Source organism: Symphalangus syndactylus, chromosome 24 (assembly GCF_028878055.3).
Source record: "Symphalangus syndactylus isolate Jambi chromosome 24, NHGRI_mSymSyn1-v2.1_pri, whole genome shotgun sequence".
NCBI classification, from domain to species: domain Eukaryota; kingdom Metazoa; phylum Chordata; class Mammalia; order Primates; family Hylobatidae; genus Symphalangus; species Symphalangus syndactylus.
Window position 1 is genome coordinate 39,134,142 of NC_072446.2, and position 26,762 is coordinate 39,160,903.

General features: G+C 47.0%; 2 protein-coding genes across 14 annotated transcripts in view; both read left to right on the top strand.

The window, feature by feature from the left end:
- The window catches only part of SNTA1 (syntrophin alpha 1), a 36,731-nt gene extending 33,174 nt beyond the window's left edge, over positions 1–3,557 (top strand). The window contains exons 6-8 of one of the 5 annotated variants that reach the window (XM_063633775.1): positions 1,168–1,396; positions 2,636–2,823; positions 2,927–3,557. In XM_063633775.1, coding sequence (XP_063489845.1) covers positions 1,168–1,396; positions 2,636–2,823; positions 2,927–2,957 — 448 coding nt within the window. In that variant the 3' untranslated portion in view covers positions 2,958–3,557. Of the gene's footprint in view, positions 1–1,167; positions 1,397–2,635; positions 2,824–2,923 lie in introns of all 5 variants that reach the window. The other 4 variants (XM_063633774.1, XM_055265680.2, XM_055265679.2 and 1 more) reach the window with 4 other exon arrangements.
- Positions 3,558–10,298: 6,741 nt separating this feature from the next.
- Positions 10,299–26,762, top strand: part of CDK5RAP1 (CDK5 regulatory subunit associated protein 1) — a 39,963-nt gene continuing 23,499 nt past the window's right edge. For 3 of the 9 annotated variants that reach the window (XM_055265596.2, XM_063633750.1, XM_063633747.1), the window contains exons 1-7: positions 11,081–11,215; positions 14,783–15,106; positions 17,065–17,168; positions 18,114–18,148; positions 19,923–20,023; positions 23,257–23,467; positions 25,009–25,129. In XM_055265596.2, the coding sequence (XP_055121571.1) occupies positions 14,803–15,106; positions 17,065–17,168; positions 18,114–18,148; positions 19,923–20,023; positions 23,257–23,467; positions 25,009–25,129 (876 nt within the window). In that variant the 5' untranslated portion in view covers positions 11,081–11,215; positions 14,783–14,802. Of the gene's footprint in view, positions 10,730–11,080; positions 11,216–14,782; positions 15,107–17,064; positions 17,169–18,113; positions 18,149–19,922; positions 20,024–23,256; positions 23,468–25,008; positions 25,130–26,762 lie in introns of those variants that run through there. The other 6 variants (XM_055265593.1, XM_055265597.1, XM_063633746.1 and 3 more) reach the window with 6 other exon arrangements.

Here is a 26,762-nt window from a genome sequence, read left to right on the forward strand (position 1 = left end):
CTGGTGTCAGCAGCAGTCTTGGTGGGCAGGAACTGAGCTATAGGAGAAAGAGTGGGTGGAGGGAGGAACAAAGAGGGATATGGGGCAGAACTCTTAGGTCTGCCCCAGAGAGGGGCAGTTGGCTTACCAAGGCCACACAGCAAGTGAGAGTCAAGCTGCAGGGGTCTGAAGTCCTTGTCACCCATATCTCCTTACCTCAGGGTGGCTCTGGCCCGTGTGTCAGGAGCCTGCTGGCTACTAGGGATAACTAGGTCCTGGACTGTCTATGTAATCAAGTGATTCAAGTCAGGCAACAAAAGTTTATTGAGCACCTACTGTGGTCAGGCATGGTTTTAGTTACTGGGAATACAGTGGTGAACACAAGATCAAAATTTCTTTCTTTTTTTTTTTTTTTTTTGAGACGGAGTCTCGCTCTGTCTCTGTCACCCAGGCTGGAGTGCAGTGTTGCGATCTCCGCTCGCTGCAAGCTCCGCCTCCCGGGCTCACGTCATTCTCCTGCCTCAGCCTCCGGAGTAGCGGGACTACAGGCGCCCGCCACCACGCCCGGAGAATTTTTTGTATTTTTTTTTTTAGTAGAGACGGAGTTTCACCGTGTTAGCCAGGATGGTCTTGATCTCCTGACCTCGTGATCCACCCGCCTCGGCCTTCCAAAGTGCTGGGATTACAGGCGTGAGCCACCGCGCCCGGCCCAAGATCAAAATTTCTAACCTAGCTGACATTCTAGTGAAAAAGACAGCCAAAAACCAACCAAAACAAATAATAAAAAGTATAATTTCTGGTACCATGATTAAAAAGTAAGGCTAGTGAGTGACAAGGGTGCTATTTTGGACTAGGAGGTCAGAGGAGGTGACATTTAAACTAACATCTGAAGGAAGTGAGGGAGTGAGCCGTGCAGATAATCAGGGAAGCGTGTATAGGCAGAGGGAAGAGCATATGCAAAGGTGCTGAGGCAGGCATGTGCTAGGTGTGTGTGATGACACCAGTATAGCCAGAGCCAAGGGAGTGACGGGGAGGGTGGCAGGAGATGTCTCCTGCTGAGTCAATCAGTGCCCCTGTTAGGTGGTAAAGGATTTACAGGGTTTCTTCCCAGGTCACTGGCCCTTTTGCCCAGAACTATTTGCCCCCTGCCTGAGGCCTCATGCTCAGCCCTCTGCCCCCAACCCCCAGACTGGTGCACTCAGGCCCCTCCAAGGGCTCAGTGCCTTACGATGCAGAGCTCTCTTTTGCCCTGCGCACGGGCACGCGTCACGGTGTGGACACTCACCTGTTCAGCGTGGAGTCACCGCAGGAGCTGGCTGCCTGGACCCGCCAGCTGGTGGATGGCTGTCACCGGGCCGCCGAGGGTGTGCAGGAGGTGTCTACAGGTGTGCTGGGAGGATCTGGGAGTGTCCCTCTGGTAATAAGCCTCTTATCCCCAGGGGCATTCAAGCTTCCTTCTTTAGGGCACTTCAGGCGGGGACAGAAAATGGGGTTTGGAGGTCAAGGTGGGTGGATCACCTGAGGTCAGAAGTTCGAGACCAGCCTGGCCAACATGGCAAAACCCTGTCTCTACTAATAATACCAAAATTGGCTGGGTGCGGTGGCTCACGCCTGTAATCCCAGCACTTTGGGAGGCTGAGGCGGGTGGATCACTTGAGGTCAGCAGTTTGAGACCAGCCTGGCCAAAATGGTGAAACCCTGTCTCTACTAAAAATACAAAAATTAGCTGGGCATGGTGGTGGGCACCTGTAGTCCTAGCTACTCGGGAGGCTGAGGCAGGAGAATTGCTTGAATCTGGGAGGCAGAGGTTGTAGTGGGCCCAGATTGCGCCACTGCACTCCAGCCTGGGCGACAGAGCAAGACTGTCTCAAAAAAAAAAAAAAAAAAAAAAAATACAAAAATTAACTGGGCATGGTACTAGGCGCCTGTAGTCCCAGCTATGCAGGAAGCTGAGGCACAAGAATCAGTTGAACCCGGGAGGTGGAGGTTGTGGTGAGCCGAGATTGCGCCCACTGTACTCCAGCCTGGGTAACAGTGTGAGACTGTTTCTCCAAAAAAAAAAAAAAAAAAAAAAAAAAGGAAGTTGGGTTTGGGCCCTCTGTTTTGGATGTGCAGGTGCCCTAGCAGGCAGAGACTCTTCTCCCTGGGGTTGTCTTGCCCCAGCTTTGTCAATCTGCTGGTGAGGATGTGAGAGATGGCACTTGGGGTAGGGTTGCCAGAGGAAATAAATACAGGACACCCAACCTCATTTGAATTTCAGGTTAACAATGAATACTTTTTTCATAGAAGTATGCCCAAATTAGTCATTGTTTATCTGAAATTTAAATTTAGCTGGGTAACTCTGCAGGTCTCCAAGGGCGGTGCTTGGTAGATCTGATGATGCCTTTATCAGGAGTGAGCCTCCTGTCTACGGCACATTTTAAGCTCCCCCTTTCTACTTGTGCTGCTGGAAGTGGGACTGGAAGTGGGTGTAGGTCCTCTGAGGGTGGGGGTGATGACTCTCTGCAGGGTGGGTGTACAGGTGCCACGACAAACAGTGAGCCTCCCATCCCTGGAGGCATTCAGGCCCCACTTTGTAAGCTGCGGTGGGGGTTGAAGGTTGGGGTGTAGTCTCTGAGATGCCAGCTGTGCCTGTACCTATGTGCCCTCCCTGCAGCCTGCACGTGGAACGGGCGTCCCTGCAGCCTGTCTGTGCACATCGACAAGGGCTTCACACTGTGGGCGGCTGAGCCAGGTGCAGCCCGAGCTGTGCTCCTGCGACAGCCCTTCGAGAAGCTGCAGATGTCTTCAGATGACGGTGCCAGTCTCCTTTTCCTGGACTTTGGAGGTGCTGAAGGCGAGATCGTGAGTGAGGGGCTGCCTCTGCACCCTGGGGAGGAGGGGGTGTGACTCTTGGAGGCCAGGCTGGCCAGGGCCCTGACTCCTCTCTCCATCCACCCTCCAGCAGCTGGACCTGCACTCGTGTCCCAAAACCATAGTCTTCATCATCCACTCCTTCCTGTCGGCCAAAGTCACCCGCCTCGGGCTGTTGGCCTAGAAGTCGCCGGATGCACTAGCCCTGAAGAGCGGTGTCCATGACATGGCCTGAGCTGGGCCTCCACTGACTGCCTGCTCGCCCCTGGGCTGAGGGAAGGGAGAGGAGAGGAACAAGGGCCTCTGAGACCCCACCCCTGAGGGAGACTGGATTGGTCTTGGGGCCCGGGACCCAGACCCAGGACAGAGTGGACTCTGCCTGTGATGGGGTGGCCTTCCTGCTGCCCCCCTCCACCAGTGCCTTTTGCAGAGAGATATTTTGTGTACACAGAAGCCATTCCGAGTCTGGGACCTGCCCCTGTGCGGATCCTGACCCCAGTCAACAGCTGAGCTGCCAGGCCTCGAGGCCCCTAAGCCACCCCCAGAGGTACCATCTGAAGCTGGAGTCCCCTGGGGTCAGCAGCAAGAGAAAGAAGAGGAGACTTTCTGTTTGTTTTTCCCCTCAGCCCTGCCACCATGGGGAGTCTGGTTTTTCTCTTCATCCTCTCTCTCTTCTCCTTACTCTTGGATAAATAAACAGCCTGTGAGCATACAGGCAGCCCGGCCCAGTGTCTGTGGTCTGTGCCTTGGCCTTTGGGTCCTGGGGTGGCCCCTGCAGTCCCAAGATGGACCAGGCCAAGGACTGGGGCACCTTTCCCTGGAGAAGAACAGACCTTTACCACATGGGCCAAAGACAGCGTATTGGTTATCTATTGTTGTGTGACAAATTACTCCAAAATTTGCAGCTTAAAATGACAAAAATTCATTATCTCTTAGGTTCTGTGGGTCAGGAATTTGAGAGGGGCTAAGCTGGGCTGTTCTTGTCTCAGGGTCGCTCATGAGGTTGCAGTCAAGTTGTCGGCTAGGGCTGCAGTCATCCGAAGGCTTGACTGGGGCTGGAGGATCCATTCCAATACTGCTCATTCCAATACTGCTGGAGGATCCATTCCAATACCCACTGCTGTGGGTAGGAGGTCTCAGTTCCTCACCATGTAGGGCTAACCCTAGAGCTGCTGCTTGAGTTTTCTCATGATATGGCAGTTGGCTTTCCCCACAGTGAGACAGAAGAGAGAGCAAGGAGGAAGCCACAAACAGTGCCTCTTATGACCCAGTCTTGGAAGCCATACACTGTTGTTTCTGCTTTGTTCTATTCATTAGAAATGAGTCACTAAGTTCAGTCCACACTCAAAGGGAGGGGAATTAGGCTCCACCTCTTGAAGAAAGGAATGTCAAAGAATTTGTGGACCCATGTCAAAGCCATCTTAGAGAGCTTCAGGGCCCTTTCCTGCAGAAGGGAGGTGGAGTGGAATGTGTTTGGTGCTTCGGAAACTGCGATGTGCTGGCTGGATGTAAGTGAGCGGTGGTTACCTAAAATCCCTACCTAAAATCACAATGACAACAGCAATGATGGAGAACTTTTTTTTTTTGAGACAGAGTCTTGCTCTGTCACCCAGGCAGGATCTCAGCTAACTGCAACCTCCACCTCCTGGTTCAAGCGATTCTCCTGCCTCAGCCTCCCGAATAGCTGGGATTATAGGCGCCTGCCACCATGCCCCACTAATGTTTTGTATTTTTAGTAGAGATAGGGTTTCACCATGTTGGCCAGGCTGGTTTTAAACTCCTGACCTCAAGTGATCCTCCTGCATCAGCTTCCCAAAGTGCTAGGACACCGTGCCAAGCCCAGAACTTTTTTTTTTTTTTAAACTTTCGAAAGGTTCAGTTTCTTCAACGTAGTGACAAGATAAAACAAAGATGATGTGCCTGGTGCGATGGCTCATGCCTGTAATCCCAGCACTCTGGGAGGCTGAGGTGGGCGGATCACCTGAGATCAGGAGTTCAAGACCAGCCTGGCCAACATGGTGAAACCCTGTCTCTACTAAAAATATAAAAATTAGCCAGGCATGATGGCACCTGCCTGTAATCCCAGCTACTCAGGAGGCTGAGGCAGGAGAATTGCTTGAACCTGGGAGGTGAAGGTTGCGGTGAGCCGAGATCACGCCACTGCACTCCAGCCTGGGTAACAGAGTGAGACTCAGTCTCAAAAAAACAAAACAAACAAACAACAACAACAACAAATTAGCTGGGCATGGTGGTGTGCACTTGTAATCTCAGCTACTTGGGAGGCTGAGACAGGAGAATCATTTGAACCCTGGAGGTGGAGTTTGCAGCGAGCAGAGATTGCGCTACTGCACTCCAGCCTGGGCCCCGGAGCATGACTCTGTCTCAAAAAAAAAAAAAAAAAAAAACCAGGTAACTTAACTTTGAGGCAATCACTTTTAGCTTACTTATAATGGCAGCATTGTTTCTTTGTGAAAATGAAACTTTCTCAGCTTATCCACTAAATTTTCAGCAACATCCCAAACCACCAAAGACTCACTCCTTTTCCTTCTGGCCATCAGCAGTCTGGTGCCTTCACTTGGAACACCGCCCCCTGCCCTATTTTTTGTTTTTGAGGTGGGGTCTTGCTTTGTTGCCCAGGCTGGAGTGCAGTTGCGGGATCCCGGCTCACTGCAGCCTCGGTCTCTCAGGCTCAAGTGATCCTCCTACTTCAGCTTCCCAAGTTGCTAGGAGTACAGGACTGTGCCACCATGGCTGGCTAATTTTTTATTTTTTAATTTGTTGTAGAGATGCGGTCTTGCCATGTTACCCAGGCTGGTCTCACACTCCTGAACTCAAGCAATCCTCCTGTCTTGGCCTCAAGCAATTCTCTTGCCTCAGACTCCTGAGCAGCTGGGATACAGGCGCTCGCCACCATGCCCGGCTAATTTTTTTGTATTTTTAGTAGAGACGGGGGTTTCACCATGTTGGCCAGGCTGGTCTCGAACTCCTGACCTCAGGTAATCCGCCTGCCTCGGCCTCCCAAAGTGCTGGGATTACAGGTGTGAGCCACCATGTCTGGCCATACTTTTTGTATTTTTATTAGAGACGGGGTTTCACCATGTTGGCCAGGCTGATCTTGAACTCCTGACCTCCAGTGATCTTCCCACCTTGGCCTCCCAAAGTGCTGGGATTACAAACATGAGCCACTGTGCCTGGCCACTATATATATATATATATATATATATATATATATATATACATTTCTATATCTAGAATGAGATTTATTATAAGGAATTGGCTCAGGTGATTATAGAGGCTGAGAAGTCCTACAATTTGCCATCTGCAAGCTGCACACTGAGGAAAGGTGGTGGTGTAAATTCCAGTTTGAATCTAAAAGACTGAGAATCAGGAGTGCCAATGGTGTTTAAGTCCCAGTCCAAGGGCAGGAGAAGACCAATGTCTCAGCTTAAGCAGTCAGGCAGAGAGAGAATTCAACCTTGCTCTGCCTTCCTGTCCTATTTGGGTCCCCAAGGGGTTAGATGATGTCCATCCAGACTGCGGAGGGCAGTCTACTCTTCTCAGTCTACCAAAGCTAATCTCTTCCTCAAGAAACACCCAGAAATAACCAGATATCTGGGCAACCTGTGGCCCAGTCAAGTTGACACAAATAATTAACCAGCACAGTGTTCTGCATTATTTCCCAGTGTTCTCCAGCAGGATTAAGACCTAGATGCCTGTGGCCGGGTGCGGTGGCTCACACCTGTAATCCCAGCACTTTGGGAGGCCGAGGTGGGCGGATCACGAGGTCAGGAGTTCAAGACCAGCCTGGCCAACATGTTGAAACCCCGTCTTGACTAAAGATACAAAAAAATTTAGCCAGGCGTGGTGGCACGTGCCTGTAATCCCAGCTACTCGGGAGGCTGAGGCAGGAGAATCGCTTGAACCTGGGAGGTGAAGGTTGCAGTGAGCTGAGATTGTGCCACTGCACTCCAGCCTGGGCGACAGGGCGAGACTGCATCTCAAAAAAAAAAAAAGACCTAGATGCCTGCAAGAAAGTTGCTTGATAACAAGTTTATTGGCTGTCTCCCCTTCCCTGTTTCACTCCCCTACTACCCTACCAGTGTTTCCTGAGATTACTTTGCAAATCAACTACCCGCACTCAAATACTTGTCTCAGGAGCCGGGCACAGTAGCTCATGCCTGTAATCCCAGCACTTTGGGAGGCCAAGGTGGGTGGATCACCTCAAGTGGGGAGTTAGAGACCAGCCTGGCCAATATGGTGAAACCCTGTCTCTACTAAAAATACAAAAATTAGCCAGGCGTGGTGGCGCGTGCCTGTAATCTCAGTTACTTGGGAGGCTGAGGCAGGAGAATCGCTTGAATCCAGGAGGCGGAGGTTGCAGTGAGCCGAGATTGGGCCACTACACTTCTGCCTGTGTAACAGAGTGAGACTCGGTCTGAAAAAAAAAAAAAAAACTTGTCTCAGGGTCTGCTTCTAGGGAGCCCAAACTAAGACAGAAAGCAGTCATTTATTCATTCAACAAATTTTCATTAAGCCCTTCTATGAGTCAGACCCTGTGTAGACCATGGGGATAAAGCCATGAACAAGACACGACATGTCCCTCCCTAGCTGATAATCCAGGGAATAGACAATGATAAGAAAATAAGTAATGCCAACGTTTTGAATAGTGACAAATATGGTGAAGAAAATAATATGAGAAGTGACGGAGTAGTTTATATGAAGTGGTCAGAGAGGGTCTCTCTGAAGAGCTGATATTTATGCTGAGACCTAAAGGATGAGAAGGGGCCAGCCATGAAACAATTTTGGAGAAGAGCATTCCGGAAAGATACTAGTAAGAAGAGAGGCTCTGTGGGTGTGGTGTCGCATGCCTGTAATCCCAGCTACTTGGGAGGCTGAGGCAGGATAATTGCTTGAACCCGGGAGGCGGAGGTTGTAGTGAGCCAAGGTCATGCCATTGCACTCCAGCCTGGGAAACAGAGCAAGACTCCGTCTCAAAAAAGAAAAAAAAAAAAAAAAAGAAGAGAGGGTCTGAAATAAACATTTGCTTGGGATATTGAAGGAGCAAAATAAAATTATGTAGTTGAAGTACAGTCAACTAGAGAGAACACAGTAGGAGAAGTGGTAAGAAGTACGTGGGTTGGAAAAGTAAAAGTAAGCAGGGGGCCAGACATGGTGGCTCATGCTTGTCATTCCAGCACTTTGGGAGGCTGAGGTGGGAGGATCACTTGAGACCAGGAGTTTCAGACCAGCCTGGCCAACATGGCGAAACCCCATCCCTAGTAAAAACAAAAATCGACCAGGCGTGGTGGTGCTTGCCTGAAATCCTAGCACTTAGGAGGTCGAGGTGGGCGGATCACTTGAGGCCAGGAGTTTGAGACCAATCTGGCCAACATGGTGAAACCCTGCTCTACTAAAATACAAAAATTAGCTTGGAGTGGTGGTGCATGCTTGTAATCCCAGCTACTCGGGAGGCTGAGGCAGGAGAGTCGCTTGAACCTGGGAGGCAGATGTTGCAGTAAGCCAAGATTGCACCACTGCACTCCAGCCTGCACGACAGAGTGAGTGAGACGCCGTCTCAAAAAAAAAAAAAAAAAAAAGCAGGGGCCACATCATGCAGGCCCCTAGGACACAGTAGGAAATCTGGATTTTATTGCAAGGGCAATGGAAAGCTCTTAAGCTTTTCTTTTTTTTTTTTTTTTTTGAGATGGAGTCTTACTCTGTCGCCCAGGCTGGAGTGCAGTGGCTCGATCTTGGCTCACTGCAATCTCCGCTTCCCGGGTTCAAGCAATTGTCCTGCCTCAGCCTCCCGAGTAGCTGGGACTACAGGCACGTGGCACCATGCCCAGGTATTTTTTATTTTTAGTAGAGATGGGGTTTTACCATATTGGCCAGGCTGGTCTCGAACTCCTGACCTCATGATCCACCCACGTCAGCCTCCCAAAGTGCTGGGATTACAGTTGTGAGCCACAGTGCCCGGCTGTTTTTGTTTTCTCCTTTTTCGAGATGTGGTCTCATTCTGGTACCCAGGCTGGAGTGCAGTGTTGAGATCATGATTCACTGCCGCCTCAACTTCCCTGGTTCAAGCAATCCTCCGTGCCTCAGCCTTCTGAGTAGCTGGGACCACAGGCACCCGCCACCATGCCGGGCTAATTTTTTTTTTTTTTTGTAGAGATGGAGTTTCATCATGTTGCTCAGGCTAGTCCGGAACTCCTGGGCTCAAGCAATCTGCCCGCCTTGGCCTCCCAAAGTGCTGGGATTACAGGTGTGAGCCACCACGCCCGGCCTGCCTGCCATGGAGAGTTTTCAGGAGAGGAGTGATATAATTTGATTTAATAAAACAAACACAAATTCCCTTAGGCTATGTGTGGGAAACTGTTCTCAGGAGACAAGGTGACCGTTAGCAGGCTACTGTGATTGTTTCTGATGAGACAATGGTGGCCTGGATAGTTGTAGCTACCGAGTAGACAGATTTAACATTTTGTGGTTAGAGTTGACAGGGCTTGCTGACAGATGGAATGTGGGGATCCAGGGAGGTGAAGAAAATGACCATTCAGTTCCTCCTAGTGCACCTGGAAGGATGGTTGGGCCATTTACTGAGATGGGCCAGAATAACAGGTACAGGTTTTTGGTGAAGGTGCGTGTGTGGAAATGAAGAGTTCTGTATAAGTTAGAGATGGTCATCAGACACCCAAGAAGGGGTGTCAAGTAGGCGGCTGAGCTATGGCTCTGGAACTGCAGGGAGGGTCCAGCTGGAGATGTGAATCAGGAAGTCATTAACCTACAGGGCAGTACCCTCCAGTAGAAATAGTGCGTGAACCTCTTAGGTGACTTAAAATTTCCCAGTAAGGACCAGGCACGGTGGCTCACGCCTACAATCCCAGCACTTTGGGAGGCCAAAGTGGGTGGATGGCTTGTGCCTAGGTAGGAGTTTGAGACCAGCCTGGGCAACATGGGGAGACCCGTCTCTACAAAAAAAATAAAAAAAAAATTTAGCTGGGCGTGGTGGCGCCTGCCTGTAGTCCCAGCCACTTGGGAGGCTGAGGTGGGAGGATTGCTTTAGCATAGGAGGCGGAAGCTGCAGTGAGCCATGATCACACCATATTCCCCCCCGCCCGCTAGCCACATTGAAAAAGTAAAAAGAAACAACAGGTGAACTTAATTCAAATATTTCTACCACCATAGCTACAAATAAAAAAAATTAATTCAACGAATGTACTTATTTAACCCAATATATCCCAACAATTATTGCAGCACATAATCAATATAAACATTATACATATGAACCATTTGACACTATTTGACATTTCTTCTTCCACATCCGGTGTATCTGACATTTAGCGCACATTTGATTTGCACTCACCCACTTTGAGGCGCTCAGTTGCCGCTTAAGTCAGTGGCTAGTGGCTGCCCTAAAGTTCAGCACCACCACGGAGCTTTGGGTCCACCCGGACTGTAAAAAGGAAGCACTTCCGTTAGAATGACCCGGCCTGAAGTAGCGGCGGAACGGAAGTCGCTTGTGTATGAGCGCAGCAGCGGACCAGTGAGGGGACCCGACTTGCCGGCAGAACTTACGCTGCGGAACCCCGGGCACTGTTGCTGCTGCGGGAGGTGAGCAGCGCGCCCGCCGGGGTGGTCTGCGCACCTGATTTTGACTGACGCCTGGGGCAGGAGGGGCCGCGGATCCTGGGAAGCGCACGGTGTTCAAGAGGGAGGATGGCACGGTGGTTATGGCGTGGGGCCTGGCGTCAGGCTGTGGGGGTTCGTACCCTAACCCCGCTGCCTAACCCCGTGTGACCTTGGACAGGTCGCCTCCACTTCTTCCAAGGCTTCGCTTCACCACCGGTGAAGTGGGGTTGACAGTATAGCCTGCCTCACAGGGTTGCTGTGAGGGTTATAGGTAATAATTCGCGGAAAATGCTTTGCACCATGCCTAACGCATTGTAACCAGCCAGTAAAATGTTTGGGATGTTGTACGCTATTGTTCTAGCCTCATTGCCGACTGTCAGAATTAATTTCGAGCCTCCAGAGAGGCTTCTACACTGTGTTATGCAAAGCATTTTGCTTGTATTATTGCATTTGATCCCACAGTAGGCTTATGGAGATAGGTGCTATTATCCCCATCTAGAGGCTTCCAGAGTTTAAGACAGGTGCCTAAGGTTTAGCTGGCTTGGCAGCATTGGGGTCAGATTCTGACTCTAGGGTCCATACTGTTTTTTTTTTTTTTTTTTTTTTTGAGACGGAGTCTTGCTCTGTCGCTCAGGCTGGAGTGCAGTGACGCGATCTCGGCTCACTGTAGCCCCTGCCCCGCGAGTTCCAGCGATTCTCCTGCCTCAGCCTCCTGGGTAGCTTGGATTACAGGCGCATACCACCACGCCCGGCTAAGGTTTATATTTTTAGTGGAGTCCATACTCTTAACCAGGATGCTCTAATACTCTCCATGAAAGGGTGTGTGGGCTATGAATGTGCAGTTAGTGAACGCTTACTGTATCTCAAATTGGGTTTTTAATATCTTATTCTTACAACACTTCTTGGGGGGTAGGTGCTGCTTTTATCCTTATTTTACACATGTGGAATTGGCGGCTCAGAGACAGAAATTTGTCTTGCCAAAGGTTACACAGCAATTATGGAGTAGAAATGGGCGATTTTAAAGCTCACACTTTAAGGCTGTTCTTCTCTGACTCTTGAAACTGGGTTGGCATTGCTCCTAAGTGCTAGTAGCAGATGTGGCAGGTGATCTCATTGGAAAGGTAATGGGCCACATCTGCTCTTTACACGTGTATAGTAGGGTTCCCCTAACCCTAGGTGGTAGAATGGTACCTGTCCGTGGCCTGTGAGGAACCGGGTTGCACAGCAGGAGGTGAGCAGCAAGCTGGCATTACTGCCTGAGCTCTGCCTCCTGTCAGATTTGCCGCTGCATTAGATTCTCAGGAACACAAACCCTATTGCGAACTGCATGTATGCAAGGGATCTAGTTTGTGCATTCCATTTCCTTTTTTTTTTTTTTTTTTTTTTTGAGACAGGGTCTCTCTGTTGCCCAGGCTGGAGTGCAGTGGCGCAATCTCGGCTCACTGCAACCTCTGCCTCCCTGGCTCAAGTGATCCTCCTACCTCAGCTTCCCAAGTTGCTGGGATTACTGGCACACACCACAGTGGCTGGCTAATTTTTTATTTTTTAATTTGTTGTAGAGATGGGGTCTTGCCATGTTGCCCAGGCTGGTCTCAAACTCCTGAGCTCAAGCAATCCGCCTGCCTCGGCCTCCCAGAGTGCTGGGATTGTAGATGTGAGCCACTGCACCGGCTCAAGATTGCACGCTCCTTACGAGAATCTAAATGCCTGAGGTGGAACAGTTTCAACACACCCCTGCTTCCCTGTCTGTCTTCCATGAAACCGATTCCTAGTACCAAAAAGGTTGGGAGCCACTGATGTTTAGCAGCTGCCATGAGGCAGCTACCACAATGGGAGATGGTGAAGGTGTAGAAGTGAATGATACTTGTTCCCTGCTTTCAGGAACCTGCCAGTTTACTAGGGCTGGCAGAAGTGTCAGTAATAATTAACAGCAAAGTGTGATGAGTCTTGTGATGGAGAGGTAGAAGACAGCTTTGGGAACTCAGAGGAGGATCCCAGCCAGACTTCGGCGGTGATGGCCAGAGCAGGCTTCCCAGAGGAAGAAAGCTGAAAGTACCATAGGCCACTAGAGAGAAGATAAATACCAGCCAGAGAACAGCATGTGTAAAATCCTATAAGCTAGTGAAGATTAATACAAAGAAGTGTGGCATGGCTGGAGTGTGGTAGGCCGTAGACGTGGGGTCTATTAAAAATATATGGTGATCCTAGAATTCTTCCTTAGTCAGAAAACTAAAAAAAAAAAAAAGAAGTAAATAGTATGGCTTCATCTCCTGTACCTTAGTCACCTAAGTCTTCCTGGGAGGCAATTATTGTTTCTTAGCATTCTAGAGATATTGTATGTACCTGCAAATAGGTACCTCAATATTCCCACCCTCTTTCCTCACAGATTCAACAGTAGTATAATGTAGGTAGCATGGAGCATTTTGCTTCCTTGCCTTTGTCATGTATAAGTTCAGCCTCACTTTTTTTTTTTTTTTTTTTTTTTGAGATAGGGTCTTACTCTGTCACCCAGGCTGGAGTGCAGTGGTGCGATTATGGCTCACTGCAGCATTGATCTCCTGGGCTCAAGCAATCCTTTCATCTCAACCTCCTGAGTAGCTGGAACTACAGGTGTGCATCACTGTGCTCAGCTATTTTTTGTTATTTTTATAGAGATGAGGTCTCACTATGTTGCCCAGGCTGGTCTCGAATTCCTGGCTCCAGTGATGTTTCTGTCTCAGCTTCCCAAAATGCTGGGATTACAGGCATGAGCCACTGCACCCGGCCACCAGCCTTGGTTTCTAACAGTTGTATCTTGTTCCATTGTATGGATGTACCAGAACTTACTTAACTAGTCCTTTATTGATAACATTTAGATCTTTCCCTTTCCTTTGCTATTAGAAACACTGTTGCATTGAATATCTTTTATTTTTATTTTTTGAGACAATCTCACTCTGTTGCCCAGGCTAGAGTGCGGTGGCGTGATCTTGGCTCACTGCAACCTTCTCCTCCTGAGCTCAAGAGATTCTCATGCCTCAGTCTCCTGGGTAGCTCAGAATCCAGGTGTGTGCCACCACATCCAGCTAATTTTTTGTGTTTTTAGTAGAGATGAGGATTCACTGTGTTGGCCAGGCTGGTCTCGAACTCCTGGCCTCAAGTGATCCACCAGCCTCAGCGTCCCAAAGTGCTGGGGTTACAGGCATGAGCCTAGACTGAATGTCTTTATACATAGGTCATTTTGTATGTGTATAGATTTATCTGCAGGATAAATATGAGTGGAAATGCTTTGTCAGATGGTTTGCACACTTGTAATTTTGATGGAAAGTGGCAAATTGTTCTCTATACAGGTTGTGTTATTTGCTAAACCAAGTATGAGAGGGTCTGGGTGGAAAGTTTGAAGGTAGTAGTTTGAAAATCTTTTTTTTTTTTTTTTTTTTTGAGACGGAGTTTCGCTCTGTTGTTCAGACTGTAGTGCAGTGGTGCGATCTCGGTTTATAGCAACTTCTGCTTCCTGGGTTCAAGCGATTCTCCTGCCTCAGCCTCCTGAGTAGTTGGGACTATAGGCACTTGCCACCACATCTGGCTAACTTTTGTATTTTTAGTAGAAACGGGGTTTTGCCATGTTGGCCAGGCTGGTCTTGAACTCCTGACCTCAAGTGATCCTCCTGCCTTGGCCTCCCAAAGTCCTGGGATTACAGGCATGAGCGGCTGTGCCCAGCCAAGACTCTTGAAGGGTAGAAGGAGTCACTGATCAGGCATACAATGCCCTCACATTAGTTGCTTTCCTTCTGAAGGAACTCAAAGGAAGATGCCCTCAGACAGTGAGTGGTTTTCACTTTATTAAGAGGCAGTGTAGCAAGATGGGTATTGGCACGGGCTTTGCATCCATATGGATTTTTACCTGAGTCCTTGTTTGACTGCTTACTGGCTGTAGGAGCTCAGGTGAGTTCCTCAACCTATGTCTTCCGGAATGGGAACAATAATAGTGTCTGCTTCCTAGGATTGCTGTAAAGATTTAATGAGTTAATACACTTAAAGCCTTGGGAACTGGTCTTGGCACAAGGTGCTATTTTGTCATTTTGTCAGGGCTTTCCATCTCATCTCTACCACCACTTGTTTTGAAAACACTGCCTGGATTTGTATCTCATCTCTGGCACTCCTTTGTGTGGTCTTGGGCAAGTTGCCTCAGTTTTTTTCAACTGTAAAACAGAGGTCATATTATTAGGAGTACCTTCTTCATGGGCTTTTGTGAGGGGTAAATGGATGTATATACTTGAAGTGCTCACAGCAGTGTCCTGTCCATGGTGTTCAATAAATGCTGGTGATGTCTGTCATTCTTTTGCAGACCGTGGGCTGTTTAGTGCCATGCACCCTTTACAGTGTGCCCTCCAAGTGCAGAGGTCTCTGGGGTGGGGACCGTTGGCCTCTGTGTCTTGGCTGTCGCTGAGGATGTGCAGGGCACACAGCAGTCTCTCTAGTACCATGTATCCCAGTCCAGAGAGACAGGAGGATGGAGCTCGGAAGGATTTCAGCTCCAGGCTGGCTGCTGGACCAACTTTTCAACATTTTTTAAAAAGTGCCTCAGCTCCCCAGGAGAAGCTGTCTTCAGAAGTGGAAGACCCACCTCCCTATCTCACGTTGGATGAACTTCTTGGAAGGCAGAGAAAAGGTTGGTTTTACTTCGCTTATCCCTTTGGGCTTCCTGCCTTGCTCCTCTCTGTCATTCCTGGCATGATTCTTTTATTACAGACCTGGCTTGAAAGGTTAACAGTGTGGGAAGGCTGTGGGAATCATCAGACTCCACCAAGTAATATTAATATCAAGAAACTCGACTGGGCATGGTGGCTCGTGCCTGTAATCCCAGCACTTTGGGAGGCCGAGATGGGTGGATTGCTTGAGCCCAGGAGTTCAAGAACTGCCTGGGTAACATGGTGAAACACTGTCTCTACAAAAAATAAAAAATTAGCCTGGTATGATAGCGTGCACCTGTAGTCCTAGCTACTCAGGAGGCTGAGGTGGGAGAATCATTTGAGCAAAAGCTGATTATCATTCAGCTCGTTTTTTTTTTTTTTTTTTTTTTTTGAGACGGAGTCTCGCTCTGTCACCCAGGCTGGAGTGCAGTGGCGCGATCTCGGCTCACTGCAAGCTCCGCCTCCCGAGTTCACGCCATTCTCCTGCCTCAGCCTCTCTGAGTAGCTGGGACTACAGGCACCTGCCACCACGCCTGGCTGATTTTTTTATATTTTTAGTAGAGACGGGGTTTCACCGTGGTCTCGATCTCCTGACCCCATGATCCACCCACCTCGGCCTCTCAAAGTGCTGGGATTACAAGCATGAGCCACCGTGCCCGGCCTATCATTCAGCTCTTAACTTTTAGTTGGAATTTATTGGAGTCTGGAAATAAGACCTGCTGGTGGGGACAGGGGTTGATCTTGGAATATAGTTTGAAGCTGCCAGAATGTAAAATTCATATTCTTATAACTGTGTACAAAATTTGTTTTACTTCATAATATAGCCTTGCTTTCATTTAATATGAAGTTACTGTAAGAAGATGCCTCATTTTAATTTTGTGACTTTATGTACCCTCTGGCCACTGCTGCTACTTCCAGAGGCTGGAAAACCTCTTTATTTTGAGGAGGAGCGTAACATGTGGATTTACACTTATTTTCCCTTCAGGCTGATGAACACTATCAGTTAGCCCTTCCTTTCTTTTCTTTTTTTTTCTTTTTCTTTTTTTTGAGACTTGCTCTGTCTCCCAGGCTGGAGGGCAATGGTGCGATCTCAACTCACTGCAACCTCTGCCTCCTGGGTTCAAGTGATTCTCCTGCCTCAGCCTCCTGAGTAGCTGGGATTACAGGTGCACGCCACCACACCTGGCTAATTTTTGTATTTTTAGTGGAGATGTGGGTTTTACCATTTTGGCCAGGCTGGTCTTGAACTCCTGACCTCAAGTGATCTGCTGGCCTTGGCCTCCCAAAGTGCTGGGATTACAGGCGTGAGCCACCACGCCTGGCCTAGTCCTTCCTTTTCTAATTGTTTTTATAACTATATTTCCTTGATTCTCAGGTACATGTTTTCCCCATTTAAAAGATAACATGGCTTGTAATTGGTGTGGATATATAATGTGTATTTTTTTTGTTTGTTTGAGACAGGGTCTCACTCTGTTGCCCAGGCTGAGTGCAGTGGTGTGATCATGGCTCACTGCAGCCTCAGTCTCCTGGGCTCAAGCAGTTCTACCTCAGCCTCCTGAGTAGCTGGGACCACAGGCATGTATCACTTGGCTAATTTTTAAAATTTTTGTAGAGACAGGGTCTCCCTTTGTTGCCCTGGCTGGTCTCAAACACCTGGGCTCAAGTAATCCTCCTGTCTCAGTCTCCCAAAGTACTGGGATTATAGGCATGAACCACTGTGCCCAGCCTAATACGGTATTTCTTTTGTTCTGAAGGTCTATCATTAATTTGGGGGTACATCTGGCAATTTATGTTATCTTAGGATTGAGGCAATAGGGGACTTAGTGGATAACCAGATGCCTCAGATATTTCTAGAGCATTTGGGAAGGAGACCTTTTGAGACATGAGACCCCTTGTTGTCTGTCTACCATGGATTCCCCCCAACCTCTCACTGCAGTATACCTCGAGACCTATGGCTGCCAGATGAATGTGAATGACACAGAGATAGCCTGGTCCATCTTACAGAAGAGTGGCTACCTGCGGACCAGTAACCTCCAAGAGGTACATGCATTTCCTATTTCCTTTGTTTCCTGGACCTGGGCAAGATTCTGCATTTGTGCCAGTTCTTAGGTGCGGTTTCAGGAGCAGGGTGCCCCCTGGTGAGAGAGAGTTCCCTTGGGTGAAGTGTTCACCATGGGACTGAGTTGTACTTTTGTTACAGCTATTTTTGAAACTTTTATGGTGATGTGTGCCTTCAGACAAGGAGCTAAGTTAAGAATTGGCTGTGGGGAGGGAAGTTGGAGAGTTACTGTTTAATGAGTACACAGTTTTAGTTGCAGAAGATGAAAAAGTCATGGAAAATGCATAGTTATGAAATTGCAGATGTTCTTAATGCCACAGGACTGTACCCTTAAAAATGGTTAAAATGTCCAGGTGTGGGTCACCATGCCTTTAATCCCAGGACTTTGGGAGGCCAAGGCAGGAGGATTGCTTGAAGACAGGAGTTTGAGGCTGCAGTGAGCTATGGTTATGCTATTGCTCTTCAGTCTGGGCAAGTGAGCGAGACTCCCTTCTCTATTAAAAAAAAAAAAAGAAAAAAATAGTTAAAGAAAAATAATAGGCTGGGTGCAGTGGCTCATGCCTGTAATCCTAGCACTTTGGGAGGCCAAGGCGGGTGGATCACTTGAGGTCAGGAGTTCGAGACCAGCCTGACCAACATGGTAAAACCCCATCTCTACTAAAAATACAAAAATTAGCTGGGCGTGGTGTTGGGCGCCTGTAATCCCAGGCTGAGGCAGGAGAACTGCTTGAACCGCTCGGGAGGTGGAGGTTGCAGTGAGCCGAGATTGCCCCACTGCACTCCAGCCTGGGAAACAGAGTGAGACTCTGTCTCAAAAAAAAAAAAAAAAAAAGGGAAAAAAAATAATAAAGAGCTGTAGGGCAGGAATTATATAAGGCTAATATCCAAGATTGTAATTTTCCTTATTTTCCTTTCTCTCCATTCAGGCAGATGTGATTCTCCTTGTCACGTGCTCTATCAGGTGCGAATTTGTTCTTTTCCTAGGAGTGAATGTGTTTTATGTAATAATGCCAGAGCTAACAGTGCCTGGCCTGGCTGTCTATGGAGATGAGCCAGTGGTCCCGTGGCAGTAGGACTTGCAGTTTTCCCACAGTGGAGATAGTCTTTATACAACTGGCTGACATCGGCTGAGCATGTACCGTGGTGTCAGGTTCTGAGTGAGTAACGTAATGCGTTAACAAATTTAATGATCACAACAACCCCGTGTGATTGGTGCTGTTATAGATGAGGAAACCAAGAATGTGCTGAGCCACTCAGCTCTTCCTGAGCTTTGTTTTGTAACTAATGGCATATGTTTATAATATAGTTGCCCGGGGTAGGATGTAGTCATAGGCTCGGGGAGAGTTTTGAGTAGAGATGGGTGACTCCCATCAGAGGTGAACGTACCTCCTTTCTCACTTTGTTTCTGTGTTCAAGACATGCTAGTGTTAATTTTTCCATATCTGGCTATACCCTCAATTAATTCATCTGACATTTTTCTTCTGTAGGCCTCTACTGCTTGACACCCAACTATGTGCTTTGGGTGATTCAGAAATGAACCCTTCTTCCATGGCCTGGCTTTAAGGAGCCTAGTCTGATATGGGAACTAAGATAGATGAACAAATAGCTCCAATATCTGGCAGAAAATGCTAGTTCAAAAAAAATCAAACAATGAGGCTGGGTGTAGCGGGTCACACCTATAATCCCAGCACTCTTGGAGGCCAAGGTGGGAGGATCACTTGAGTCCAGGAGTTCAAGGCTGCAGTGAACTATTCAAGACCAGCCTGGCCACAAAGTAAAGCCCCGTATCTACAAAGAAAAATGAAAGATAAATTGCTGGCCAGGCACGGTTACTCACACCTGTAATCCCAGCACTTTGGGAGGCCAGAGTGGGCATATTATGAGGTCAGGAGTTCAAGACCAGCCTGGCCAACATAGTGAAACCCTGTCTCTACTAAAAATAGAAAAATTAGCCAGGTGTGGTAGTGCACGCCTGTAATCCCAGCTACTCAGGAGGCTGAGGCAGGATAATTGCTTGAACCAGGGAGATGGAGGTTGCAGTGAGCCAAGATCGCGCTATTGCACTCCAGCCTGGTGACAAAGCGAGACTCCATCTCAAAAAAAAAAAAAAGGAGAAATTGCTAAGTACAGGGAAAAATCTAGTTAAAGTAGAAGGGCATTAGGATCTGGAATCATAAAAAAAAAAATTGAAAGGCAGTAAAGGGAGGACAAACTCTCCAACAGAGGAGAACTGGAAGGCCTTGTGAAGTAGATTGTTTTTGAGTTTGGCTTAAAGGCTTGTCAGGATTTGAAGATGTGTAGGAAGGATGTCATTTTAGGAAAGGTAAATTATAGCAAGTGTTGCTTCTTCAGGTAGCCCCCTACCTACCTTCCCTAAGTCTAAATGGTAGATACACATTGAAGGCAGGGCTGTCCAATCTTTTGACTTCCCTGGGCCACATTGGAAGAAGAAGAAGAATTGTCTTGGGCCACACATAAGATACACTAATAATAGCTGATGAGCTAAATAAAAAATCGCAAAAAAAAAAAATCTCATAATGTTTTACAAAAGTTTATGAATTTGTGTTGGGCTGCATTCAAAGCCGTCCTGGCTACATGCAGCCCGTGGGCTGCAGGTTGGAAAAGCTTGATTTAAAGGGTTGAAGGTGGTTTTTATTTTCTTCCCACTGTCCTACTCTCTTAGATTCCTCCGTGGTTTATTTTTGGTTCAGTCTTGCCTCCTTTGATCTCTGTAGGGAGAAGGCTGAGCAGACCATCTGGAACCGTTTACATCAGCTTAAAGCCTTGAAGACAAGGCGGCCCCGCTCCCGGGTTCCTCTGAAGATTGGAATTCTAGGTATCTGGTAATTTGCACATTTTGTCAGCTTTGAAACTTGGACTCTGTGGCTTTATTTGCTAGTGTTTCCTTTAGAGGCTGGATTCCCAGTATCTGAAAAAATCTTATATATCCCACGCAATTCTTGTACTTACTGCCAGAGGTGACAGGATTAAATGAGATAAAGTTCATGAAAGGGCTTTCCATAGTTCCTTGAAGTAATAGGTGCTTAGAAAGTGGTATATCCTGCCTAGAGTCTAATGCGGCTCATGGTAGCACAGAGTTATGGATAGAGTTGGAGTCTGAAGGGACAGCATGAATTTCTTTTTTTTTTCTTTGAGATGGAGTTTCGCTCTTGTTGTCCAGGCTGGAGTGCAATGGCGAGATCTTGGCTCACTGCAACTTCTGCCTCCTGGGTGCAAGTGATTCTCCTGCCTCAGCCTCCCGTGTAGCTGGGATTACAGGCTTGCACCACCATGCCTGGCTAATTTTGTATTTTTAGTAGAGACGGGGTTTCTCCATGTTGGTCAGGCTGGTCTCGAACTCCAGACCTTGGGTGATCCCCCTGCCTCGGCCTCCTAAAGTGTTGGGATTACAGGCGTGAGCCACCGTGCCTGGCCTGACAGCACGAATTTCTAATGTGGGTACCTTTCATTTTGACTCCTGAAGCAAGCTCAAGTGAAGATTTAGGTCTGCCTCACCAATATGGTAACCACTAGCCACATGTGGCTATTTAAATTTACCTATAATTAAATAAAATTTAAAATTCAGTTCTTTAGTTCCGTTAGCCACATTTCAACTTCTCAGTAGCCACACATGACCACATGACTAGGGGCTACCAGTTTGTACAGTGCAATTATTTTTCCATCCAGCACACTCTGTCATCCCTTTTTTTTTTTTTTTTTTTTTTTTTTTAAAACAGAGTCTCACGCTGTTGCCCAGACTGAAGTGGCATGATCATGGCTCATTGCAGCCTCCAACTCCTGGGCTCAAATGATCCTCTCACCTCAGCCTCCTGGGTAGCTAGGTCTACAGGTGTGTACCACCACACTTAGCTAATTTTTTGACCTTTTGTAGAAACAGGGTCTTGCTATATTGCCCAGGCTGGTCTTGAACTTCTGGGCTGAAGTGTGATCTTCTTGCCTCAATCTCCCAGAGTGCTAGGATTATAGGTGTGAGCCACTGCACCAGGCCTATCATCTTATTAGAAAGTTATGTTGGGCAGTTCTGATCTATATGACTGGAGACATTTCAAAAATAAATACTCTCTACCCTCTTCTGTCTCAGAATTTAGTTAATATATTTAACATTATGGGAAAACAGAGTATCTCCATTGTGGAATAGTTAAATTAATCTCTCCTAAGGATGGGTCCATACACAGATGGAGCATATTTAGTTATCAGATCCATGTAGTAATTGACGCAGGAGGATGGAAGGGTCAGCTGAAATGTTCTGTTCCATTTCAGTTCCTTCACTGTAGAAGCCTCAGGGTGTATATCTACTAAGAATTTCAGAAATCCCAAGAATAATTTAAAAAACTGTAGTAAAATATATATGAAATTACCACTTTAATCCTTTTTAATTGTATATTTCTATGGCACTAAGTATATTCACATTGTTTTGCACCCATCACCACCATCCATCTGCAGGACTTTTTTCTCTTCCCAAACTGAGACTACATATCCATTGAACACTCACTCCCCATTCCTCCTTCCCTCAGCCTCTGGCAATCACCATTCTACTTTCTGTTTATGAATCTGAGTACTCTAGATACCTCATGTAAGTGGAACCATACAGTTTTGTCTTTTTTGTGACTGTCTTATTTGGCTTATCATAATGTCCTCAGGGTTCATGAGGTTACCTGTTGTAGCCTGTGTCAGAATTTCCTTCTTCTTTTTTTTTTTTTGGTGACAGCGTCTCAGTTTGTCCCCCAGGCTGGAGTGCAGTGGCGTGATCATGGCTCACTGCAGCCTCAACCTCCCAGGCTCAAGCACTCCTCCTGCCTCAGCCTCCTGAGTAGCTGGGACTGCAGGCACGTGCCACGAGGACTGACTGACTTTTTTATTTTTTGTAGAGACGTGGGTCTCACTATGTTGCCAGGGCTGATCCTGAACTCTTGGGCTCAAGTGATCCACCCTCCTTGGCCTCCCAAAGTGCTGGGATTACAGGTGTGAGCCATAGCACCTGGCCAGAATTTCCTTCCTTTATAAGGCTGAGTAATACTCCATTGTAAACAAACAAAAAAAATTCCATTGTGTATATGTAGTACATTTTGTTTGTTCATTGAAAAATTATTTATTTATTTAACTGGCTTTGCGTAGATGCAAATATCTCTTCATTCATTAATAGACACTTGGGTTGCTTGCATCTTTTGGCTATTGTGGATAATAGTGCTATGAACATGGGCATACAAACAAGAATAGCTGTTAAATGTTTTCAAAGGGTATTTGTAATAAAGTGGACTTTAAGATATTATAACTTTAATAACATAATTTTTTTTAGGATATGGAAGATAACAATGTAAATGGCTCACTCATTTCTTACAGGTTTTAGCAAGTATTATAGGCTAGAAGAGAGGGAAAGGGTTCAAGTGTAGTTGTGGGTAAGTAAGTTCCAGACACAAAATACTTTTTATTTCAGCACTAAGTAATTTTCAGTTGAAAGAAGACATGGTTCATGTCTTGAAAGGTTTGTGGGTGGTGGTTTAATTTTTTTTTTTTTTTTTTGAGATGGAGTTTCGCCCTTGTTGCCCAGGCCAGAGTACAATGGTGCGATCTTGGCCCACTGCAACCTCTGCCTCCAAGCGATTCTCCTGCCCCTCAGCCTCCCGAGTAGCTGGGATTACAGGCGTGTGCCACCACGCCTGGGTAATTTTGTATTTTTAGTAGAGACGGGGTTTCTCTATGTTGGTCAGGCTGGTCTTGAACTCTCAACCTCAGGTGATCCGCCCGCCTCAGCCTCCCAAAGTGCGGAGATTACAGGCATGAGCCACTGCACCTGGCTGGTGGTTTAATTTTTTTCTGGGCATTTAATTGAATTGCTCTGGAACCCTTTTCTGTGGTTTTCTTATATAGGAAGATGCAGGCTCCAGTGCGATGGGAGTGTTGGTTAAATTTGAAGGATGATACTCAATTCTTAGAGAAGTTTTCTGTTCCCTGGTCTCTAATCCCAGCTAGGTATAAAGTGGAATAAGAAGAAGCCATTAAACACCAGGTGAATTTGGGGAAAGGTGCTTGTTTCTTTTTCCCTTCCAGGCTGCATGGCTGAGAGGTTGAAGGAGGAGATTCTCAACAGAGAGAAAACGGTAGATATTTTGGCTGGTCCTGACGCCTACCGGGACCTTCCTCGGCTGCTGGCTGTTGCTGAGTCGGGCCAGCAAGCTGCCAACGTGCTGCTCTCTCTGGACGAGACCTATGCTGATGTCATGCCAGTCCAGACAAGCCCCAGTGCCACATCTGCCTTTGTGTGAGTCACTGCCTAAGAGATGGGGAATAAGCCTCTTCTTTCTTTCACACTTTTTTTTTTTGAGACAGGGTCTCACTCTCGTCACCCAGGCTGGAGTGCAGTGGCATGATCAGGGCTCACTGCAGCCTTGACCTCCTGGGCTCTTGCTTTAGTCCCCCGAGTAGCTGGGACTACAGGTGTGCACCACCACACCCGGCTATTTTTTCTTTGAATTTTTACAGAGATAGGGTCTCACTATATTGCCCAGGCTGGTCTCAAACTCCTGAGCTTGGGTGATCCTCCCGCCTCAGCCTTCCAAAATCCTGGGATTATAAGAGTGAGCCACTGCGCCTGGCCATGGCGTTAAATTTTCTATAACAGAGGTTGCCAAATAGCTTACTGCCTCTTTTTGTAAATAAGGTTTTACTGGAATACAAGCATGCCCATTGATTCACATATTGCCTCTGGCTGCTTTTGCCACTAAAGCAAGTTTAAATAGTTGGGACAGAGACTATAGCCTGCTAAGTCTCAAATATTTACTATCGGGTGTTTTTTTTTTTACAGAAAAGTTTGTCAATGTCTGCTTATTTTAATGGCTATATAATATTGTTGGAATGCTTAGTAAAAATAATAGCTAACATTTATTACATAATTCTTCAGTGAACATCTTTGATACATAGCCGTAATTATTTCCTTCAGATAGATTGAGGCCTTCACATACAGGATGTGAATTAAAGAGAGTGATTTAACTTAGATACCTAACAGTTGGATCAGGAAGGCGTGAGAAATGTAGAATTCTGTGTTTTAAATCCAGGGTCTCCTTGCCCTATACGCACACATATACACACACTTTATAATATTTATTTTTTTCTGGTCTGGATGTAAAAAGTTCAGATAATATACTCATAAAAACAGTAGGTACAAACATATTCAGGCTGTCTGGAAAAAAGAATTTAAAAACAGTAGAGGGGCCGGGTGTGGTGACTCACGCCTGTAATCCCAGCACTTTGGGAGGCTGAGGCGGGTGGATCACGAGGTCAAGAGATCGAGACCATCCTGGCCAACATGGAGAAAGCCCGTCTCTACTAAAAATACAAAAATTAGCTGGGCGTGGTGGCGGGCGCCTGTAGTCCCAGCTACTCGGGAGGCTGAGGCAGGAGAATCACTTGAACCTGGGAGGTGGAGGTTGCAGTGAGCCGAGATTGCGCCACTACACTCCAGCCTGGCACCAGAGTGAGACTCTGTCTCAAACAAAACAAAACAAAAAAACAGTAGGAAGTCCAAGTGTGGTAAGTATGTATTCTAGCCCCTCACCACTGTGCTTCCTCAGGCTAGTCAGTGTCCCACCGGTTATAGTTTGGTTTATATTCTGTGATTAGATACCAATTTTTAAAGATAAAAAAGGTCTACTTTAGTGCTTAGATCTCAGATTGGTCCAGTGTGAGCATTGTGGCAAGAGGATTCAGAGCCAAAGAATAATGCCATTGGAGCTGAGACCTGCTCCTTGGGTCACACCAGCCCACCCTGCTACTGTTACTAAGTTCTGGTACTTTCTTCTCCAGGTCGATCATGCGAGGCTGTGACAACATGTGTAGCTACTGCATTGTTCCTTTCACCCGGGGCAGAGAGAGGAGTCGGCCTATTGCCTCCATTCTAGAGGAAGTGAAGAAGCTTTCTGAGCAGGTGAAGAGTTCTCCAGGCTTTCTTGCTGTGAACACGTTTGGGGAAGGATGAGGATAACCTTTGTAGTTTTGGGCCTATGCTGTCTCTGACTTACTGAAGTTTAGGACCATGCCTGGCCAGAAAGAACTACTTGGGTGTACATCATTGGTTTATTGCCCACAAATTACAGAGCTCCACCATGGAGGCAGCATGGTGGATGGAGAGGGCATGGGATTACAGTCAGGTGATGGAGTGTAAATTCTGGCTTGGTTCTTTGGCATGTCAATTTAACTGTTGTCGTAATGCAGTTTCCTCATCTATGAAAGGAGAATAAAAGAATACCCTGCTTGCAGGGTTATTAGAAGGATTGGAGGAAAAGTTTTTAAATTACCCGGCACATAGCTAAATTTTCGAGGAATTACGTATTTGTCTTTTCCAGGAAAAACTCCCAGATTTATTGTTCATTTTATCACTGAGCCAGCTCACTAGTTGAGGGACAGAATAGATGAGGGGAGTAAGGCAGATCAGAAGCCACAGGGGAGATCTGCTCCTCTTTCTCCCACTGGGAGCTGGTCCTCAGCTTTTGAGGAGGTCTTTTCCTTAGCCCCAGGCCTGAATCTGCTACCCCTGCAGAAAAGGACAGTAGGTGGGAATATGGTGGCTTTTCCTAACAGTGGTGTCTCCCTGCTTCCTTACTTGTTTGGCTCAAGAATCATGGGAGAGGGCCAGGGTAACCCCTGCCCCAGTTCTTTTTTTATTTTTTATTTTTGAGATGGGCTTTCACTCTGTCACCCAAGCTGGAGTACAGTGGTGTGGTCAGAGCTCACTGCAGCATCACCTGCCTGGACTCAAACAATTCTCCCACTTCAGCCTCCCAAGTAGCTGGGACCACAGGTAGGTGCCACCACGCCCAGTGAATTTTTTAATTATTTGTAGAGACGAGGTCTCACTATGTTGCCCAGGCTGGTCTAGAACTCCTGGGATCAAGTAATCATACTGTCTTGGCCTCCCAAAGTGCTGGGATTACAGTCATGAGCCACTGTGCCTGGCCTCCCTGCTCTAGTTCTAAGTCACCAGTTTGCTATCATCCTCACATTCTGGCAGTGCTGTCTTCTCTTGTCTTACCCCCAGATAATCAGTTCCCTGATTTGACCCCTACCTGCTCCCCTGCTCTGTGAGGCATTCTCCATACCTCACCTCTCCAAGTGCTTCCTGGTCTAAAGTTGTTTCCTTCCTCTCCCCTTCCAGCTCTCCCTCAGTACCAAAACTCACTCCTTCAGGATAGAGACATTCTGTTTAAATAGATTGAGATGGTGACAAAACTCCCCAACCTTTCTAGGCCATTTGCCTATAAAAGAAGGAACTTAATAACATTAAAGTGAGTCTTAGTGAATTCAAGGCCATAGACTTGTGGAAAATTAAGATCTTACTTGTATTTTAAAGTATCTGTTAGTCACTTAATAATTTTGCTTGTTTAATAACTTTTAAAGATTTTTTTCTTTCATTTAGATTTTTTAGACTACAGTTGCAAAGAGTATAGAATATTGTGACTTTAACAGAATGTCCATTTATTCATTCAAACAATGGTTATCTATTGGAAGTCTTCTAAGTAAGCAACTTTTATAAAAAGTCTTTTTAATCTTTTTATATGAAA